Genomic DNA, 21006 nt, shown 5'->3' with positions numbered 1-21006 from the left:
TCAATGTTTCCATCCAGCTCTTGGTTAGAAACTCCACTAATTAAGTGATGTAGCTGTAAATGCAGGTATCTAGATGTGTCTTGTGAAATAGTTTTAAAGTGACACAGGGGAAATATCTGTGTGTCCTGCTGTCTGGTTCCCTTTTCTCTTTGTATTCATGACTACAGGATATTTCAACAACTGCTTTTCTTTTGACATGAAGTCGACCATTTGTGGTTGAACCCTCAGGTCTTTGTAGAATAAAAGTGAAATTCAGCCGTGTGTGAGCAGGGTTTAAGCTTTTCCTCCCTTTGCACAGATAACTGTTCCTCAGCACCTGCAAAGTATATTACAGATGTCTCTATGTGGCCCTGTGATGGACTGGGGACCTGTCCAGGGTGTACCCCTGCCTTTCACCCAAAGAGAGCTGGGATAGGCTCCAGCAGATCCCCGTGACCCTGGTCAGGAATAAGTGGGTATAGATGATGGTGCTAATGATAATGGTTTCTGTGCCTCACTTACTTCTGCACTTTCCCACTGAGCATGACGCTGCAGTGAGATCATCATATATAACTGATTCTCTTAATGCTGCACTGTGCCTGTTTGTCTCCACTTCCTGACAGCTCTCGCTACCCTCCGTGTTAATGGGCTTTATCAGCTGCAGGGAAATGATGTCAGGCTGAAGCCGTAAGTGCTGCTGAATAAACTGCTGTGCTTATTGTTGCTGTCTGTCAGGGAATCTGAGATATCTGCCTCTCACTTACTGCAGGACTTTGTGAGGGGCAGATGGACTAGACCAGAGTGTGTAAATGGATCAATATTGTGGTAATGGATATGTCTCTGCTGGCTGGCACTCGTGCACGAATCCCTGTGTGTGTGTGTGTGTGTGTGTGTGTGTGTGTGTGTGTGAGTGTTATTGCTTGGACTACCTGTGGCCGTGTGCTGCTGCCAGGCTGTATGAGTTCATGTCTCCCAGGGGTGCGGACGAGATGCCGTTTCGACACATTGTCCCGATCATGGGGTCGGCCCCTCTTTCCAAAAGCAAACTCACCAACTCAAAGTTACCTAATCAGGAGGGACAGACCAATAAAGGTGAAATACACTCAAATACAAAAGTTGTGAACAGCATGTTTACCTAAGTACTGCATGTCAGAGTGAAACAGTACACCTAGTACTCTAATATATTCATTTGACTTAGTGACTGGTGTTTTGCAGGTTAGGATTTTACATACAAAACAAAAACTTGTACAACTAATCCAACTAAATATGATATACCACACAGATTATATATAAAGTAGTTAAATTTGGCTCCACCATGAGCAGCTTTTAAAGCCTTAACTTAACAACCCAATTTTCTGGGACAGTTGTACCTTTAATCTCTAATTGTTTTATTTCATACAATGGAAACTCTGGTTTATGAATGAAACAATTATTTGCACTTATTTCTGTCTGATTTGATGGAGATGGAGGGAAAATAAAATGCCTTAAGAGTTTCAAGTAAGTTTCAAGTCAAAAAATTGAAACTGTGGTAAAACTAAATAAAAATACCACTTTTTCTGAAGAACAAATAATCTAATCTAACTTTTAATATGTTAAATGCATTTTGATGATAATGCTGACGTACTTAGGTACCTAGGTAAAGGATCTTAATCTTTTGGGTGAAAATGTTTCGATTCTGAGGTGAAGGGAGACTTTAATAGCTTTTTTTAACTGGTCCCAATAAGCAACAACAACATAAATAATCAAAAGGCCTTTTTTACATTCACGTTGTGTGAGTTTAACCTAAGCAACTTTAAATTGAATTGATTATAAGTGAGATCGGTTCTGTGGAGAACAAACGGAGTCAGAACTATTCCCTGTCGCACTTTGTCAGACGCTTGAAGAACAGAAAGTATTGCAGGTACCAATTTCAAACTGATTTCAACACCTTAATACAGAGAGTGCAGTGAATACAAATCACTCAGGGTACAGACGTATTAAAAATGAACTGAAACGTAACCTGTATATCTGGATCTTCACTTGGCATCTTTGAGCTTTTATCCCAGTAAAGTTAATGTGACAGCAAAAGTAAAATCAGCAGGAGTCAGAAAATGAGCCTGAACCTGCAGGAAATGATTCTGTGAGTCCCTCACTCATTGCTATTCATTAACAAAATGAGCTTTGCGATCGCAGGCTTTATTTCATCTACATTATTTATTATTTAATGAGCAGCATGTTAATAGTGTTCATTATCCAGTCCTGTGTTTTAACCACGTTATGCAGCAGTGAGGCTCCTCACTTTCCCAAAGTCACTCATATAAAGAGTCACTGCTTGTTCAGTTTCAATTACCTTTGATCTATTAAAAAAACTATTAAAGATCTTTATTGAAAATGTAAAATGTGGGCAAATATGTGCTTCATTTAAAGGAAGAGTTTAAATGCTGGGGAAATAGGCTTACTTCATGTCTAGCAGCACATTAGGTGAGAAGATTAAGGTTTAAAACAGTTTATGTATGTGAAACACTACAGTGTCTAAAAGAGAAGATTATTAAGAAGATTATCTCACATTGAACAGAGCCAGGCTAGCTGTTTCCCTTTGTTTCCAGTCTTTATGCTAAGCTAAGCTAACTCTCGCTCTCTCCCCGTGTGTGTTTGTGTGTGAATAATGTGTTTGCATTTGCTTGTTGTGTGTTTGTTTTCATCCTGCATGTCCTCAGGTTTCCTCCATTGTGTCTCCACTAAAGTTTCTTTGGAGAAGTTTCTCTGGGCTCTAAGCACAGAGGGTGTTTGTTGTCTGCTGTTCACACAGAAAAGCCAATAAAGTAAATTTGTGATTTGTGATATTGGGCTATATCAATAAAACTGACTTGACTTAAATTGACCTGCTGGCTCCAGCTTCATATTTATTGGACAGAAATGAAGTGCTATCGATGTTCTCCTCTAACTTTTGTCAACAAAGTGAAGGAGCTGATTTTCTAAAATGCTGAACTGCTCCTATTTTGCCCAAAGTTGGAGCAGAAAGTTAATTGTTGACCTTAGTAATAGAACAATGGTGTGTGATAAGAACAAAACTTTTAGATCCTTGTTTTGAGATGGTTCTGTCAGACTTTTTCCAAGGTCCAAAATTAACTTTCATCCCAATTGAGCCCATTTTTATTGAATAAAAACACCTCCTGCAGATTTGTTCACACATGGCCACAAAAATCAACACAATCATAGGAACATTTACTGCAGAGTTAAATCCCAGATAGTAACTGAATACGTCAGAGTGACTATGACGTGTGGAAAATCAAACATGTCACCTCTGAATATGGTTATGTCCTGTAGGTGGAATGAAAATAACTGATTGGAACATGAAAGTGAAGATGAATCCACGTATCTGGTGCATGTATGTGTTTACCTGCGGCAGCGGCCAGCTGTAGGGGGGTCTCTGTGTAGTTCTCTGCCCCATCCTGCAGGGCGCCCTCCACATTTGCTCTATTATCCAGCAACAACTGTGGCGAGGAGGGCAGGAGGAGGAGGGCAAGGGAGGAAGGGGAAAACAAACCAGGAGGGACAGTAGAGAGGAAAGAGAAGGTGTGTTACACTCAGGTTTGGTAAGAGGAAAAAACCTCAACTGCTGGAAACCTAAACCACCTAATTTAGAGACTGTCCGAGCTCTGGACACTACACAGTCCTGCTGTACTCCTACTACACTTCCTCTTTAGGTCCTGTCTGCGGAGCTTATAGTTGGGGTTACTCTGAAAAGGGAAGCATAAAAATGATTTTGTTTCTATCCCCAAAAAACTCTGATTGTGGGGGTGTTGATTAGTAAAATCCTGAAGGCGCCGGTGTTGATGAGGCTTTCAGCCACAGGCGGCTGAAACTAGTAACTACTGCAACAGAAAAAAAGAAACTGTGCACCAGGCCCTGTGAGCCTCTGGAAGGTTCTCTGTGCTGCTCTAGAACCAGTTCTTAGATTGAGTTATGGTGAAAACCAGGGGCTGGGTGACTCATCTACACATCTTAAGATCATTTATTATTCAAGACAAACTTAATCTGGAGAGTGTGTTCGACCAAGTTCTCTCCACACAGAAATAATTACTGCACAGAGAGGATCAAGAAGGAGAAATAAAAAGGACACTGATATTATTATGAGGCACCATAATAATAATCATCATCATCATCCTCATGTTGGTGCAAAGGTCAGGGCAAGGGCCACAGGTTAATGGTTACAGGTCATAAACGTCACTACCTGCACGACAGGGACGTGTCCGTGTAACACGCCGAAAGTGAGTGGCGTCCCCTGGCGCGTTTCAGGATAAACTGAGGGGTGCTTGTTTACTGTGCTTGGCACCTGGGAAGTCATAGGTGAAGTTCAGGGAGAGAGATATACAGCCGTTAACATTCACAGCTCAGGGCGGGAGATGGAGGGCGGGGAGGAGGAGTGAGAAGCAGTATGCAGGAGGAGTGTAAGCAAAGAAGGGCAGGCAGAGGGAGATTTTCCTCTTGAGTTTCACAGAAAATCTTGAGCAGCCTGACGTCTACCTCCCACCACAATCCCCACTCTGAGCCACTGGTCATCAGCATGGACGTGGCGGTCTAAGCACGCTCTGCTCTAAACTGCCTGGCTCTCAGTCATGTTTCATTTCAAAGAGGAATGAAACTACAACACACAACACCGGCCACAACCTGATTCGAGATGAGTTGAGCCGACTCATGAACGAAGCAGCAGCAGCGGAGGGAAATTAAGCAGCCACACAGCCTGATGCGGTTGTGTGTTAGCACAGAGTAAATTATTGAGATGGTTTCTAAACGTCGCCTGAAGGAGGCCCCTGCTACACAGACATTTTAGATAATCCCGCGTTTAATTTGAGCTCAGATTTTAAACAACACTGGGACTGTTTTTGTGTTCACAGTGATGAATTATTAATAAGTTTAGAATTTCAGGCATTCTCAGCAGAAACAGGGGCCTTCACTGACTGTGACATCAAAAGACTCTGGAGGAGGATTTTACAAAACGTTTTATGTTCGATCAGTGACGTACAACATTTTCTTTTATTTGCTTAGTTACAAAAACATTTTCTTACTGAAGATCAGCTGCCACCTTAATAAAGGTTTGTGCAGAGCTACTTTCTGCCCCTATGAAACCCACTGACAGTAAAGTTTGGGGATTATCTGGGTCAGTGGTTTTATCTTCTGGGCTTAGAACACCTTAAAATGAGAAGCAATGGCTTCTCATCAAATGTTATGGCTAAAACCAATAAATCAAACCACAGTTCCTGTAGTATATTAAGTTAAGTTTCAGGGACAATGACACCTGCAGTATTTTATTTTATCAGTGTTTTTTTTTTTTTTTTACATTTATATCACGCTTCTGTACTTCCCAGCTGTATATGACAATAAATATAAGTAATATATTCATGCAATTAAATTTTTCAAGACCTGACAGAATGTAAACACAATTAATATGGATGGTTTAAGCACTATAAGGACTCAACACACTGAGTCTGGTAAAGAAAGCACAAATCAAAACCTACGCAGTCGGCAACTCAGCAACTAAACAAGGGTTTTGAGGAGTTTTAGGTAGTTTCTATTTTTGTTTTTAGTTTTGGACTCACTACCAGTACATGAAAGTATGTTCTTCGTAATTTGAATGAACTGAAATTTATTCCATTTTTGGGCGATTCACACAGCTGCTGCTTTGCTCTGGAGTCAGCGTACCTGCACTAAGTACAGGCACTGAACTGAAGAAGCAATCACAACAATCAACAATGAGGTCACTATGGTGGAGGAGAGTTTGCATATTGTTGATTAAAGCAGCGACACACACACACACACACACGCACACACACACACACACACACACAGAGGACACACAGCAGGATTTATAACAACATGGCTGTCACTGTAATCTTAGTCTTCTTAGTTCAACACAATAAATAAGTTCATGCCCCGTGTAGAGTTGGTGGTAGCAAGTTACAGGAAGCGCACACACTCGCACAACAACAATGCATTATTAATGTGGCATAAAGCAAACTTCTGCTGTTTGTCTACAGTGTCAGATATAATGAAGTAACTGCTCTGCACTGAGGGACTATCAGCGGATTATTATTCTATATCAGTGTAAAGACAAACTCTCATTGTTACTGTGCAAATGATCCTCATTTACTGCTTATCAGTGCACTTCATGTAATGAGCTGCCAGAAGAACAGAGAGCATGCTGGGAGCAGGTGAGACAATAGAGAGAGGAGGGGGAGAGCAACACAAAGTGTGTTTATCGTTTTCACTGGTGCACAGACACAAATGCAAATGAAACATATTGGACAAAAGAACAAAAATGTGGAATCAATGTGAGATTGTGGCCGATCTGACAGGTTGACAGTGGACACCGACCTCGCTGTTGATGTCGGCTCCGGCGTCGAGCAGCATCTGGACCATGGCCTCGTCGCCACGGACACAGGCGTACATGAGAGGGGTCATTCCCTGCAGGAGCCAGAGAAGAGAAGGGGTCAAACAGTTTAGACTGGATTAAACATTTCTACATTGTACTTTAGCAGGGGATTATCTTCTATTATTCAACATTAATCTGCTTCTTATCTGGTAAAATAACATTTACTCTGCAGCCGTTTGGGAATTTTAACAGTAAGTGGTCCCTCACAATGGTGATTTCCAGGGAACTGGTCTCAGTTTAAACCAAAGTAGGTAAGTACAGTTCTGAGGTACTGATGCTATATTTTCTTTCCACTTCTACTTCATTACAATACAGACCAGTGACCTGTTTAGGTCCTCTAGCCCACCTACTGCCTAATGGGTGCAGGGATTTGGCTCCAGCTCCTACAATCCTGCATCAAGTAAGCAGGCACTAGTGTTACCAGGTGCTGGAAACCAAATAATTGCATCAAGATGTTTGTGAATGTGCACAGTGGCTGTCAAGGAGATCTAGGCAAAGTGAAGATTTTATGCCAGACCCAGGGTCAGCTATGATAAGTGACTGTGTTAATTAATATATAATAATAATTACTAGTCTGGCTGCATGATATTATGGAAAAATTACTTTAATTATGTGTCTTAACAGGCTGAATTCAGTCATTAATATCGTTGTATACCAGGAAATACTGGCAGGTATTTAAAAATAAAAACTGTCCAGATCTAAACATGAAAGTTCAGTTACATATTTATAGATGGGTTTTAAACTACACCCCTGATTATGTTTCACTGTGAGGGAAGAATTTGTGTGATTTTTGTCTTCATTAGCAAATGATTGGAGTTTGGCCCTGTTCAAAATTTGTTGTTGATCAGTTTTCAAAGAGCACTTAAATTAGTGTAATTGCCAGCTGGGAGTGAGCGCATTCATTCATTATCACACCATAAAACTGTATTACAAAGGCAAACTCATTTCTTTTAACATAGCATGAAGAAATGTGGACGCTATCAGGAAAGCCCTTAAGAGACCATTAGCTGTATATAAGGAGCTCACCAGCAGCTGTGCTTGTTAGTTCTATGGGAAACCAACACAAAATCATTTAGTCTCCAACTCTCTTGTTGCATAATGTTCCTTAAATCTCCTTTTTATCATAAGAAACCTCTGTAGTGCCATATGTGCGTGTTGTAAGTCTGTATTAAAATATACTGTGGCCATAGATACATAAAACTCAGAGCCCATTTCCTCCTCATCAGTCAGAGACGTTTCCAGGTTCTAATTTTCTAGACATAATCATAACCAGCTGAAAATAACCACGTCTTTTCAAAGAGAGCGACAGCTTAGGTGGGCTGTGAAACTCCTAACATAACATCTCTCTGTATATCTCTACATGCCACCATATGCACAGAGCACTCTCTTGAGCCTGACACTCCCACGCATATTATGCTCCGAGCTGCAGGATGAAGCTTCACTGAAGTGTTATTGCAAAGAGAAAAATAACAGAGAACTTTATTGTAAACCAGTTCTTCCTATTTATCAGACTATCTAGACCAAAGTGAAGCGTATTTTAAAGTGTTTTGTATGAAACAGACTTCAATCATGCGTCTGATATGGGTCATTATGTTGAACAAAGGCCTTTTACGGCTTGCTCATAACACACCAAAGCACTTTGTGCTGAAGACTGATATCCCTTTGTAGTCATTCATTCTTAAATATTTCCTGGACACTGATCCACTTAATCAGCAGACAGCTAAAGGCCGATAGACGGCGGACCCTGCTGACGAGTTCAAATGCTTCTCAGCCGTAATGACTGACCACAGATTTTTCTTTATTGCTCCTGCAACGCTCACTGCTCTCTTGCTCCATTTAGCTGGCTGCACAGGGAAATAAAAGCCTGTTATGTCACTGTGTTTTGTTATTAATAGAGAGGTGAGTACAAAAACTGTCAAACAATAGCGTCTGCATACTGGTAAGGACTCGTAAATATAGAAGACTGTTTCAGATCTGTTCCTGGTTGAAACTATGAACCAGACATCAAATGAAACCGTTTATGTTTTTAAATTAGACATAAATGGTTCAAAAGGGGCTTTGCACAAACACAAAACCTGCCAAAACCTGGAGATTTTAGGGCATCAGAGTGGAGAACTGCCAGCAGTAACCAGACACAGCTTTCTGACCATGGAAAATCAGAGAGCTCTATTAGCTGCCACTTAGCAGCACAAGAAATAACCAATATTTCTACAGACTGGGGAAGGTAGAAATTCCCAAATGACATTAAGACCTGGATGCAGGAAGGCTGAGGAATCGATCCCATGGTCAAACTAAACCCAGTCAGGTACTAATGGAGCAAAGGACCATTTCTTTCTTCTTCATGTTCCTGGATAAACACTAGAGATCTCAAAGCTACAATTACTACATGTGGATTTGTTATTGCAAGTTGTCAGGGGTGTTTCATTTATTTTTTATAGACATTTTTACTCTTTATACCTGCATGTTTTGTGCTTTCAAAAGCTTGGGGCCTGCTGATTGTTGAAAAGTACGTGTGTGTGTTTATCTGTGTGTTCAGACGCAGTCCAAATCCGTGCATGTTCAACATCCATATACACAGACGCAAATAAACCGTCATTTTGTGGTAAATAATGTGAATTTTGAGAAGTGTCATGGCATGAGCTTCTAGCACATTGCATTACTCACCATGAGCAGCCTGTGCCCAGTATGTGTGTGAACTGGGAAGATCTGACAGGTAATACTTGTTAGAAAATCAGAATTGTACTGTGTTTAACTCTCCGCTCTTCCCGTGTAGGAGTGTGTTAAGTGCCGGACCTGTTCGCTCATGCTGTTGATGCCATCGGGCCCCAGCAGGTTCACGGCCTGTTTGACCAGGTCCGTCCGTCCACAGTTGAGCATCCTGAAGCCCAGATCCTGCAGAAACTTGGCCTCTGTGGAAGCTGCATCCAGCTTTCTGGTGGCACAGAAACAATCCTCCGCTCTGCAGACGAAAACAGCAGATCCATTAGTGTGATTAAGTGTGAGCTTATCTCAGAAATGGATTTTGAGATTTGGGGATATATATCTCCGCTGCACACAGACGGAAACAGAGAATGACTGCTTTTCACGGCTCCAACTCGTAGCATTACAAAATGAACCGCAACTTTGTGAGTCTATTTAAAGTATTGAGCTGTTTGCATTCAAAGTCAATTCACTAATGTTTGCATTTGTCAACATATCATCTTTCTTTCTTGCTTCTGGTGCTTTACTTTCTTGTTTCCCAAAGTGGCTTTCTTCAGGTAAGGCTGTGACTCATTATTAGTCATTCAAGTCTCCCGGAAAGCCTCTTAACCCAAGCAGCTGTCACAGCTGAAGCTCCTCTGAGGTCAGAGAGACGAACCTTTGTTTGTCCAATGTTACATGACAATTATATCTGACGTATGTTTCATTTATTATTTCTCTGCAAGTATTTGAAAAGTGATAAGACTCTTAACTCACTGACACCAACACAAAATGACTGACTGAGCTGTCGTAGGACAAATGTGCGTGGCTACGTGACTGCTGCACAGAAAAGAGTGGAGCAGAGGGGCGGAGACAGCAGAGACTGTAAGTCCCACAGATACAAACGTGGAGAAGATTTATCCCCCAAGTCGCAAAGTCAGCAGAGAAGTTTGTTTGGTAACTGTCACGTCTCATGAACAAACTTTTAAATGAGACAGTTTAACAAGACTGAAGCATCTGCTGTACGTCCTGCATGCAAGAATGATTTGAGCTAAAGGCTAACAGCCGCATAGACCTGCTCCAGGTAATCAGCACTGGGTAGGGCAGGGATGGCTGGAAAACAAGCAGACTGGTGGCCCTTGAGGACCAGAATGGCCCAGCCCTGCACTAGGTGAAAAGGTAAGGGGTCACTAAGACTTTAATCTAGAGTCACAAAACTGCATGACCCGTTTCTTAGCTCAAATTATTCACACTCTTTTATTAGACCTTTGCTGTCCAAGCCACCCTGTTTCCAAAAACTAAATGATAGTGTTACTGTTTATGCATTTTCTTTTGCTAAAGCTACTGCAACTAAAACACAGTCCTGACCTGTGGTGTCACCAGCAGGTCTGACTGTCCCTAATGAGATGAAACTACTTCCATATGTCCTGCTGTTGTTGATGTATCTATCTCTCTCTGTTATGACAGAGTGTGGATATCTGGCTTTTAAAACATGCATGTTGTAATTAGCTCTGATCAAACAGAGCAGGATTTACAGATACACCACGTAGGTTGACATTTTTGGAGGATTTACTGTGATTTGAATGGATGAAAAAAGCTTTAATATGGCCTCAGATGTTTGAGCTGAGATAAAGGTTTGTGGAGATGCAACACATACAGAACGAAGCACGACCCACAACTGCTTGCTGATGCTCTAATTAAACATTTTCTTGCATTACAGATGTTGTAAACCATTTTGGCTTCACTCCCGGGGATCTAACAAGAGCAGCGTGGCCCTCAGAGCAGCGTGGCCCTCAGACCAGCCTGCCTATTGTGATGAGCTCTGTTAACATGTTCTTACTTTATTTGTCGTGGCTCACAGTCCACTCCAGGCAGCAGCAGCCTGGCAGCCTGCCTCACATCATCGCTGTCCACAGAGAAGCTTCGTCGATGCTCTGTGTGGGCGACCGCCACCCGGATCCACTCCATCAGCGGAGGCAGTACCAGGAACGGCCTGCAGGGGAAAACAGTCCTGAGTTGTGTGAGATGAAACAGGTAAAACAGAAAGATGTTTCAGCAAATATGATGCAGCTAAAAAATGTAAAGTTTCATTAAAATAAACACCCACATCTGATATCACTGAAATAAAATCTGAAAATGTTTTTGCCTAAGCACACACTCACTTCCACTTAGTGATTTTCCTTTATAAATGAAGATTACACACGGACAAACGCTAGGGGCCATATCAGTACACGCTGATATGATTAATGTGGCTTTTCTACAAAATGAATGTTTAAACAGATAGCATCACCTAACTCGTTAAAACACATTGCCTTCATAATGCTTAGTGCGCTCTCCTCACCTTATAAAGACGCTGTTTAACACTGATAGCCACAAACTTTCTAATTGCAGATGCCCTCAGAGATAACTTAAACACAGCCTCACAAAATCAATATTCATAATTTATAAGTCAGGTAGCCCAGAAGAGAAAGAGATCTGGAGACTACAGCCTCCCTAAATGCTGTTACTACCTTCTTTAATCAGAGTCAGTAATGGCTTTTGCCTGGTTGGCAAGTTCATATTTCATCATTTGTTTCTAGGGCTGAAGTGTGTGTTTGTGTGTTTCTAATGACTTAACCTATAACCCAGCTAATCGCTCACACACACGGACTCCTGTTATTCTGTCTATTTATCTTTTCGCCCACAGCGCAGCAGCAAACACATTCAGGTCAGTCATTCATCAGACATTTAACCCCTTTACATCACTTCACTCTCCTGGTGGGAGTCACATCAAGCCCCACAAAACCAAAAACAGATATTAGCTTTGTAGCATAGCGTCATAAGCATTTGGGTATATTACTGAGACTTTTTATTCATTTTGACAGTGTGCAAAAATACATAATACAAATGTGACATGGGAAAATAAAAAAAAAGCAGTAAAAAACAAAAAACACAACATCCTAATATAATTTCATATTCTGTAAACTTCCTTAATAATTCCAGGAAGCTGCAGCCTTAATGTATGTCAGGAGATCATTTCTCCTCGTCTCAACATTGTTTACCCTGGAAATCACATTTTCAAAAGGTTGCATTTTACGCACAGTCACGATAGTGGAATTGATCTCAACATTTAACTTTTAGCAAGAAAGTGAATAAACTTCCCCCAAATTTTCCATTATTATTTCTTTAATGTCCCTTTTCTAACAATTACCTGAGAAGAACTGCAGTAAATTGGCCATTTGCTAAGCTCTGCTCCCCTCAGTTTGCTGCTGTGTATATAAACCCCCCCCCCCATCCTCTCTCAGTATAAAATCCAGATTTAACTGTATCTGTAATTAAGCTAACCTTACTTCTATGACTCGGTTGTTAAGCCACATGTTTGGCCAACGCTAACAGCACACTGCAACACGCTTTAATGAATCTGTGGAGGCTGCGGTTACATTCAATATTCCAGGACTGTGGAAACTTAAACTGCAGCTACGGTACATGCAGGTACCCAGGTACTGCACAGCATCTGTACTGTGCTAGTTCAACCTGAACCACCCTGAAACTGTATTATGATTCCGTGCTTTAGTCTCGCTGTGCTGTGCGGTGCCTTATTCCTTCCTCAGAGGATGGGATTACAAGGCCTCACATCTCCCAGCGATCAGAACCACGCTCCACCGGGACAAACTGCCAAAACTCTGGGAAAATGTTAGTCGGGTGTTTTATCTTGGAACGACACAGCTGCTGGTGCTCTGGGTTACACGTTAACTTCACACCCCAGAGTGTACAGCCACTAAACCGCAAGAAGAAACCCAGAGAGGACATCCCGGTAAAGCGACTGGTTCATCAGATCTATCTGTGTTTCTGCTTGTTAAACATACTCTGGCTCACAATATAAAAACTTCATTGTTTTCCTGGGAGAGATAAGGTTCACAGAACTAAATGATTTTCATGAGTCCATCCCCTGGCAGAGCGCCCTCAGTAAATCCCACTCATTCATAATAATTATTGTCTCAGACTCTTAAAAATGTTCCCTTTCTCTACATGAGTCAACTAATGACAAACAGAACAGGCTTTCTGCAGCTCCTGTCCCTTAAAGCAGGTCACTGGTGGAGAGGACCCACTTGTAAAGTCCCTTTCATGAGGATCTCATTAGCCAGATGTTAGGCTGTGTTTTTTTGCTCCATTTGTGTGCATCCATTGTGAGTATACACCTTTTATAAACCGAATGATTCAGGATACATACACTTTCCCCAGGAAACATCACTGCTGGTAGTCAGGACTAATTCTGACCCATATCCTGGTTTAGATGAACAGACTAAATTCCTTAAAGGCTTTTAAACCATAAGGTAGCCTCAGATGCACATTAGAGGACTTTATTAAATCAAATAGGCTAATTTCATGTTATATTGAGTTAAATCATATTACAGCTCCATCAGTAAAGGTCCCTTTAGAGAGTTTCTCCCTCCTGACCCTCTGGCAACCACAATATCACCAACATATCCGACAGAAACCACTTGGGCCTGTTTACTGTGTGAGCAGCTGTGTGGTCCTACTGTAAATTCTCTGTGAGCACATGTTTAACTAAGACAGAAGCTTTGAGGTACAGACACGCTGTGTTTGACGAATCTACATTTCACGCGCGTCAGTTTCTCAATCCACAACCAGAGCTATCTTTGTCTTTACACCTAGTCTGCCAAGAAACTCAACCCTGGAAAGAGTTTTTAAGAAAAACTAATGTTTCAACAGGCTGATTAGCAGTTGGCTGACAAATATGACAATTCAGACCTCCTTCCTTTTGGGAATTTGGGCTCTAACTGGTGTCTGTTTCCTTAAAGACATGTTTACCAGGCTTAGCTTGAAAAAAGGGAGGAGTGAGAACTAATGTCATCCATCGATACAGGCCTGCAGCAAGAACCCACACCCAGAGCTGCCAGTGGAACAGTTCCTCTTTCTCTGGAGAAAACGTCTGTGCCATAATACTGAATATATCATGACCCATTATCTACTTAGACCAGTCTTCATCTTACAGACTCAAACACTGGCTGATATTTAAAGTTATTTCAGCAATTTACTTCCCTTCAGTGACTGTTCGCCTTATAGAGGCTTATCTAAAGCTTCACAAAACAACCCTAAAAGACAATTTTATCTCACTTAATCATATTCTGTCTCCCTCTCATCCCACTGAGATATTCAGGCCCTTTCTACTCGTCTTAAACTTACAGCAGAATGCTAAATAGAGAATTTTCTCCCCTGGGACCCGAGAATCTGCTGGCATGTCACTCTGCTGACATTCCTTCTGCTCCTCAGGGTCGTCGGGATGGAGCTTTATATCTTCAGATTGGAGGAAAGATGTTGGAATATCTGTCCATCCATCCATCCAAGTGAAATCCCCCTGGTTCCCATCAATCCACTCCATGCCTAGGGAAGTGTCAGCACTGACCGGCCCACGCAGCATCTTATGAGACCACTTGTGGGCTGAGAAACGAGTACATGAAAGTAGGGATTTCTGCCGTAACCTTTAAAACTGTTAAAATGACACTAGCTCGAACTGACAGCTGCAATATGAAAGGATATATGTGCAGAGATGGAGAGCGTTTGGAATTTGTGCCTGCTGAATGTAATGCTTTCACACTGTGCCAGAAATAAGGGTGATAGAGATTTAGAGAGATTGGATTTTACCTTACACAAACGTTTTGGAGGAGACAGGAACATTGTACTGTTTGATTTAAAGCTTGATGAGTGGAAGCAAAAGACGACACACTGTTCTTGTCAAAATATCTTTTTTGGCTCTTCGAAACCCTGAATTTCGTTTCTGGAATGTCTAATATGTCGTAAGTGGCTGTCAGGCTTGTGTCACTGGTAAGACTTCTTCAAGTGCAGCTATAATAAAACTGCTTTCTGTGTCCTAAACTGATCCTTCACAGACATTACTGTGTCCAGTCCAGGTAAACTTTGACAACACAGAGGAAATGTCATCTATCCATGTCATGTTTACCAGGTGTACAGTCGGTTTGCAGAGAAAAAAAACCAAACTAATGGATCCTCCACCCTCCTGGTTTGATTCAAAATGCCTTTTCTTTCTTTCTGCTCATACACTGCAAAATAATGTCCTGCCTATTTTTACTTAGGGAAACCAGAGCGCTGTTATGGGGAGAGACATGCGGGTGGGAGGTGACACTTAAGCGTGACTGAAAGGAACAAAATAATCTGTTGGTGCCAGAGAAACATAAAAACAAGTTTTCCTTCTGCACCAGGACAGTATGTATTGTCTGTAATCGCTCCTGTTCTTTACGATTTACATGATGCTGTTTTCCAGCACAGTGTATACATCACCTCACCGCTAACAGTAAGTTCCACCCATAGAGCTGAAACAGTCACATGGTCCAGAAAGCACCAACCTTTAATGCAATTGGTTCTCAGATTCGGGATAAGCCATGTGTGTGTGCAAGCAGCGTTATTTTCAAGGTTACTGCTGCACTCACCTCTCAGTTTGCAGGGTGACTTTGGAGGGTTCCACATTGGGGTTCTCCCATTCCATCTGTGGGCAGTGCATGAAGTAACACAGGGTATACAGGGCCTCGGGCTCCCAGTGCACGGTGGTGTTAGTCTTCTGGTGCACTGGGGTCCCATTGCTGGGGTTCTTGATGTGCAGTGGCTGCAGGTGGTGCATGGCTCGGGAGACCAAATCACCTGGAAGATATTTTCATATATGAAGACATCAGATTTCATAACGTGATACAGATACTGGCCGACACAAAAGAGCTGTGTTTAGTCTTCATAACAAAATCCTCCGCATTTCTCTCAGAGCACAAATGCATTTCCAGCACTACTCCTTTGACACACTATTCCTTTGAGATGAAGAAGACATGCACTTCTTCATTCACACACCCTGTGATTCATCGTACACTTAGTCATACACATATACCCACACAATCCTTCCAAAGTAGGAAATAACCTTGAAATCTTATGACACCTCGCCTCTCTCCGTAAATCACTGAGCGGTGCAACATCTTTTTCTATTGTCGTTTTACCTTTAGCTCAGATTTTTCCTTCTCCCTGTTTTCTTATGTGGCCATGGAGAGAGTCATGGGGGAACTACAGGATCTGTGTCACTGAGCATGTGTTTCTGCTAAATGTCAGATGAATATGCAAAGCATTTTTAAGCTTTGTGAACTGGCTGCCAGTAGAAATGTGGTTGTGGGTTTGTGCTGAACAGAGATGCATAAATTACACAGCACCGCTAAAAGAAGTTTTTCAGTAGTTTTTATCTTTGAGAGGCTAAATGTGCACAGACAAACATTAAGGGGCAGGTTCGGGAATGTAGTGGAAATAGTTTCTGAATATCTGGATGGTTTTCTATCGAAGCCATGGAGATTAAGTAAACCTCGTTTGTGGTCAACAAAGATCACATTTCCTGCCGTCTTTCTTAAAAAATGTGGTCCATGAGTTCTAGCGTGTATTTGAACACAACATGAGCATGGAAGAAAAAACCTTGAACACTAGAGGAGTCTGAAGTTCAATATTTCTGCACTACAGAGGCAAATATTCAGCACTGACATTTAGAAAGTCATAATTCTCCGACCTCGAATTTTGACAAATTCACAGCACTTTACAGATGAGGTCATTAGTGATGCATTTAAGAAAAACGCTGACGGGAAAATACTGCAGAGTGAGCCTGCAGGGTCGATTTCTCAGCAAAATTAATACCCCTGTTGATCTAATTATTTACTGGGTTTAGTGGAACGCTGGAGGTTTGTAGAGGAACACGAGCGCAGAGTAAGACGCTTGAAAAACAGACAAGAACCACTGCCTGAATTATTTTAACCACAGTGGATTCACGACTTACATGTGAATAAAACGTGTGAAAGTCGCTGGTGCTGCAGTGCAACAGTAAACGCATCACAGCACAACACACATCCTCTCTCTGATCTTCTTTGATTGTTTATTCCAAAAATACAGTCTGAAGAGGGTTGGCTGTCTTCAAACCTCATCCCACAGACAGTGTGACACGGTGATTCTAGGCCCAAGGTTCTCCATCTGTCAAACTAAAGGCCCCTGACAGAGTTCACAGGCAGTCAGACGTAAACAGAGCACGACGCTGACAGCATAGTTCACACTGGCTCCAGGGAGCCACAAACACAGTTATCGAGAAAGAATTAAATATATCAATAAATAACTGAAAACAAGGCTATGGAGTCCTGCGTCCATGACTGTTGTATTGATTCCCTCCCTATGACACGTTAGACAAACATGGTCACTTAGTGGAAGATGGAAAAAATCATGACTGGACCTGTTCTCAGGCTGATGAAGTCATAAACTACTGTACAGACCCAATCAATCACATCATTAATGTTGGGAAACTAAAGTGGATTTGTCCTTAACTCATCAAATCAAGTTGCCTCCCAGTGTTTACTTTCTTTAATTTACTGGGATCACAAGTGGGGACTGGTTTTGCTAAATATGTTACTGACCAGAAGATGACTGCTGAGTAATGTCTTTACTCTGAAAAAGGAGAAACCACAAGCATCTCTCTCTCTCTCTCTCTCTCTTTGCAGGCCTGACGTGCAGCCATCAAACATTCCCCAGTTCCAACCTCGCAAATGTGAGAATTTATTGATTTTGTAAATTGAACACTTCAGGGTTGGAACTGCTGACCAGACAAATCAAGCAAATAAAGACCCAACCTGGGAACAGGCTGTGAAGATTTTCACTAATTTCTAACAGAATAAAAAAAAATAGCACATTAATCATTAAAGATCCTGCTGGTATAAATGTGAGACAGGAGTATTTCCTGACTGTCTATGTCTTGCAAACTGCGTTATGTATTTTTGGTGCTTGGTAGCATTTAGCTTTAAACCTCGAACAGGTGGAATAAACTGAGCATAGAAAACGTTTTCACCCCGGGCACCCAGGACGTCCCCAGGCAGTTTGCTCCTGGCCTGAATGTGAAGAGGAGAAGTGAGACATTAATGAAAACTGAGGAGATAAAACAAAGAGGAGCAAAATATGCATTTGCATTTTGAAACCCATTAAACACACAACAGAGAGCCACTAACTGCAAGATATGACAACACAAAAACACAGCTCCATTAATATTTGACCACCATGCAAAGAGTTGAGCCTCTGAGCTAAAGCCAGTGTCGCAGCGATAATCAAGCCTTCTGTAATTGTTCTTGTGACTTTGGTTTCGTCAGCAGGACAACACTGTCTCCCATCTCCTTTGCTGTAATTATCTAAGCAACACTCCGATGGGGTTCATGCTTCATCTCGTTTGAATTAATCACAGGGGACAGCTTAGCATCTTCCTTTCTCCCAGCCAAGTCCTTCCCACTTAGAAGGACTCATTACAGGAAAAAAACACTGTTGTCTATTCCCAGAGGAAAAAATGTGCAATGGCCAAAAAGTCCCTGATGATGAAATGTCAACACTTAAAGTTTCTGCCATATGGCAGCTACAAAACCTGGAATGATCTCATCTTCATCTACTGCTGCTTTAAAAAAACAATGCATAAGAGCTAATATAAGTTTAGGGTTGAATGTTGTAGCGTTTCCAACCATTTCAGCTGAGAAAATAACTCAGAACAACTGCAACCATAAGCAAAGGCTTCATTAAAAACTAAAGACAACCTCCTGGCCTGATGTGAACTCACACACATCAATACCTGAAGCTATTTGGTGTCAACGTCAATGGTTATATTTTACACTTAAAGCCCGTGTACGGAGCCAGTTGAGGCCTCTTTGTGTGCATTTTTAACACAGTTGACATCACAGCGTGTGGCATTTGATCTGTAAGTGTCCCCTCTTCAACAGGTACGATAAAGCACAAGGAAATGTTGTTTTCATCACGAGGAGCCACAGGGAATGTGGTTTCAGTTATTGTAATTGGAACAGTATGTGTGCTTTGACGGGGAGTAATTTAACCGTGATATACGGTCCATAAGCTCAAAACCCAGAAGGATTTTTAAAACTAATCATGAGTGCAATAAAATGCTTTATAAAGTAATGAAATGTGTGATTATATGTTAACTGCTGGAGACGCACAATAAAGCTAATATTACCAACCGCTAGTAAGAGTACATTAACATATCTCAGTGATTTTAGGGGATATTTTATTTTCCAGTATTTATTTTAAATAACATAACAATAACTATTATCTTTTTGAGTGAAGTGGATTTGGTCTGATTAGAGTCTGCATACATCAGCAGGACATGGAGCTTAATGGGAGCTGTGGAAAATTATGCACATCTGCATGACAAAGGTAAAACTCCAGATGTCATGAATCTGTGGCATCGGTAAATGATTTAGTGCTTCAGTCTACACTTTCTTGTCAGTGCGTGTTTAGGGTGGAGGTGGTGTAAAGCTCCAGCCGTTCTTATTAGTTGTATTTAGTTTTGTCCATTCGGTTTGAATCTGTGCTTTTCATATTTTTGCTTCGACTATGTTTCAATTATGTATCAGCATCTCACTAATTCTGGGCTTTTTTTAAAATTCTTTGTTCTTTGTATTTTTGCAAAGATTTGTTGGTGTTGTGTTTCACTTTGTCCCGCTCCACTCGATTTGGGAGAAAGCCGTGGAAATTATTAATGGAAGTTTTGAAAGTATCCGGGGTGCAAATTCATCTCCTGCAGCGACTCAGCGTGGAGCCCAGTCTGGGAGAACGTATCCTGAATCAATCAAAAGAACAACATTTTTAATGAAAATGAGATGGATGAGATGCACCAACTCATTTGGTATCATTTTGTCTGTCAACAGGCTCAGTGCAAACAACTGGGGAACAGCATATTTAGACACTGAAATCATGTTTCCTTTCTAGCTGGGCATAATCCCTCGAGTTTAAAATGAACTTTTTTTATTTTTTATTTAACCAACATGAAAGTAGAGCATCGGGTTTAATTCCTACATCACTTAGTGGCATTGCTGGATGGTAACTGTAGTTCTAATACATACAGAGCCTATAGTGATCAGATGGTAGTTACAAGTTAGCAGCCATAGACCTGCAGTAGCAGATTTGATTGATGGTGCAGCACAGAGACGGTGTTAATACAAAACTGACTGTTATATTCTCCACTGTGTTCACCAGCTAGTCACTGACGTCTTCTGTCTGATGTTTGCTCAGACTTGGCTCATAGTTGTCTGCTGTCTAGTAATTGTTTCTATGCAGTAAATTAATAGTGATATACTGTACAGTCGGTCAAATGACCATAGCTCTGTGCAGACGCATTTACATGCCAGATAAGTGACTTTAAGCCTTGAGGGTGTTTAACCAGGCCCATTTGGAGAGATGTGAATGAAAACTAACATTTTGGAGTAAAAGCCATCGAACACGATCCTGAGCTCCTGACTGAAACGCGAACAACCAACAAGGCTGTAATTCAAGCAGACAAAGTGAGGTGAGGCTTCTTCTTATCAAATGTGAGCGGAGATCATCATGGAGAGATAACTGTTGTGTTGACTAATGGAGGACTGAGATGGAGGAGTCCTCTGCTGTCCTCTGACACACTGTCATGGCACATGGCTCTCCGGGGGTTGAACTGAGGACATTTAATCATCGCTTGGTAATGCGACCGACTCAGAGCTCTGTCTTTCAGGCACATTAGCAATTCTATGGCAACTATTAATCACAGTCAATTACAGCACATGTCATCATCAACACAGAACCAGCAGATACTTTTACCAGCACTGCTCAAGTGAAAATTAATGACCAGTAGTCACATTTAAAATGGGACACATGAGGGGAGGTCAATGATGATCGCCCGTGTTTGAAGAGATGGTTGACGGATACAGCACAGTAGCTGCTTTCTGAACGAATCGTCGCTCTCAGCTCGGTGGGTTGGTGGCTCCAAAGTCACAGTTTTATAGTAACCTGGATAGGATGCAATCAGAGGCTGAGCAGCCATGGGGGAGTTTACCTGCTGGGCCGGTCGACCTGTGAACCAGCGACCAGCCAAAAATGAACAAAGCAAAAGAATA

The 21006-nt window shown here is 41.6% G+C and overlaps 1 protein-coding gene across 2 annotated transcripts in view; it reads right to left on the bottom strand.

Moving 5' to 3' along the window:
* The window catches only part of btbd11a (BTB (POZ) domain containing 11a), a 120781-nt gene that overhangs the window by 9259 nt on the left and 90516 nt on the right, over window positions 1–21006 (bottom strand). The window contains exons 3-9 of one of the 2 annotated variants that reach the window (XM_026326501.1): window positions 15520–15727; window positions 10911–11081; window positions 9185–9350; window positions 6334–6423; window positions 4193–4294; window positions 3359–3452; window positions 909–1044 (exon numbers count right to left, since the gene is read on the bottom strand). In XM_026326501.1, the coding sequence (XP_026182286.1) occupies window positions 909–1044; window positions 3359–3452; window positions 4193–4294; window positions 6334–6423; window positions 9185–9350; window positions 10911–11081; window positions 15520–15727 (967 nt within the window). The remainder of the gene's footprint in view (window positions 1–908; window positions 1045–3358; window positions 3453–4192; window positions 4295–6333; window positions 6424–9184; window positions 9351–10910; window positions 11082–15519; window positions 15728–21006) is intronic. The other variant, XM_026326502.1, reaches the window with a different exon arrangement.

The sequence above is a fragment of the Mastacembelus armatus genome, chromosome 23, assembly GCF_900324485.2.
Source record: "Mastacembelus armatus chromosome 23, fMasArm1.2, whole genome shotgun sequence".
Classification (NCBI taxonomy): domain Eukaryota; kingdom Metazoa; phylum Chordata; class Actinopteri; order Synbranchiformes; family Mastacembelidae; genus Mastacembelus; species Mastacembelus armatus.
Note: the sequence above shows the minus strand (reverse complement) of the source record. Positions and strands in the feature narration are given on the sequence as shown.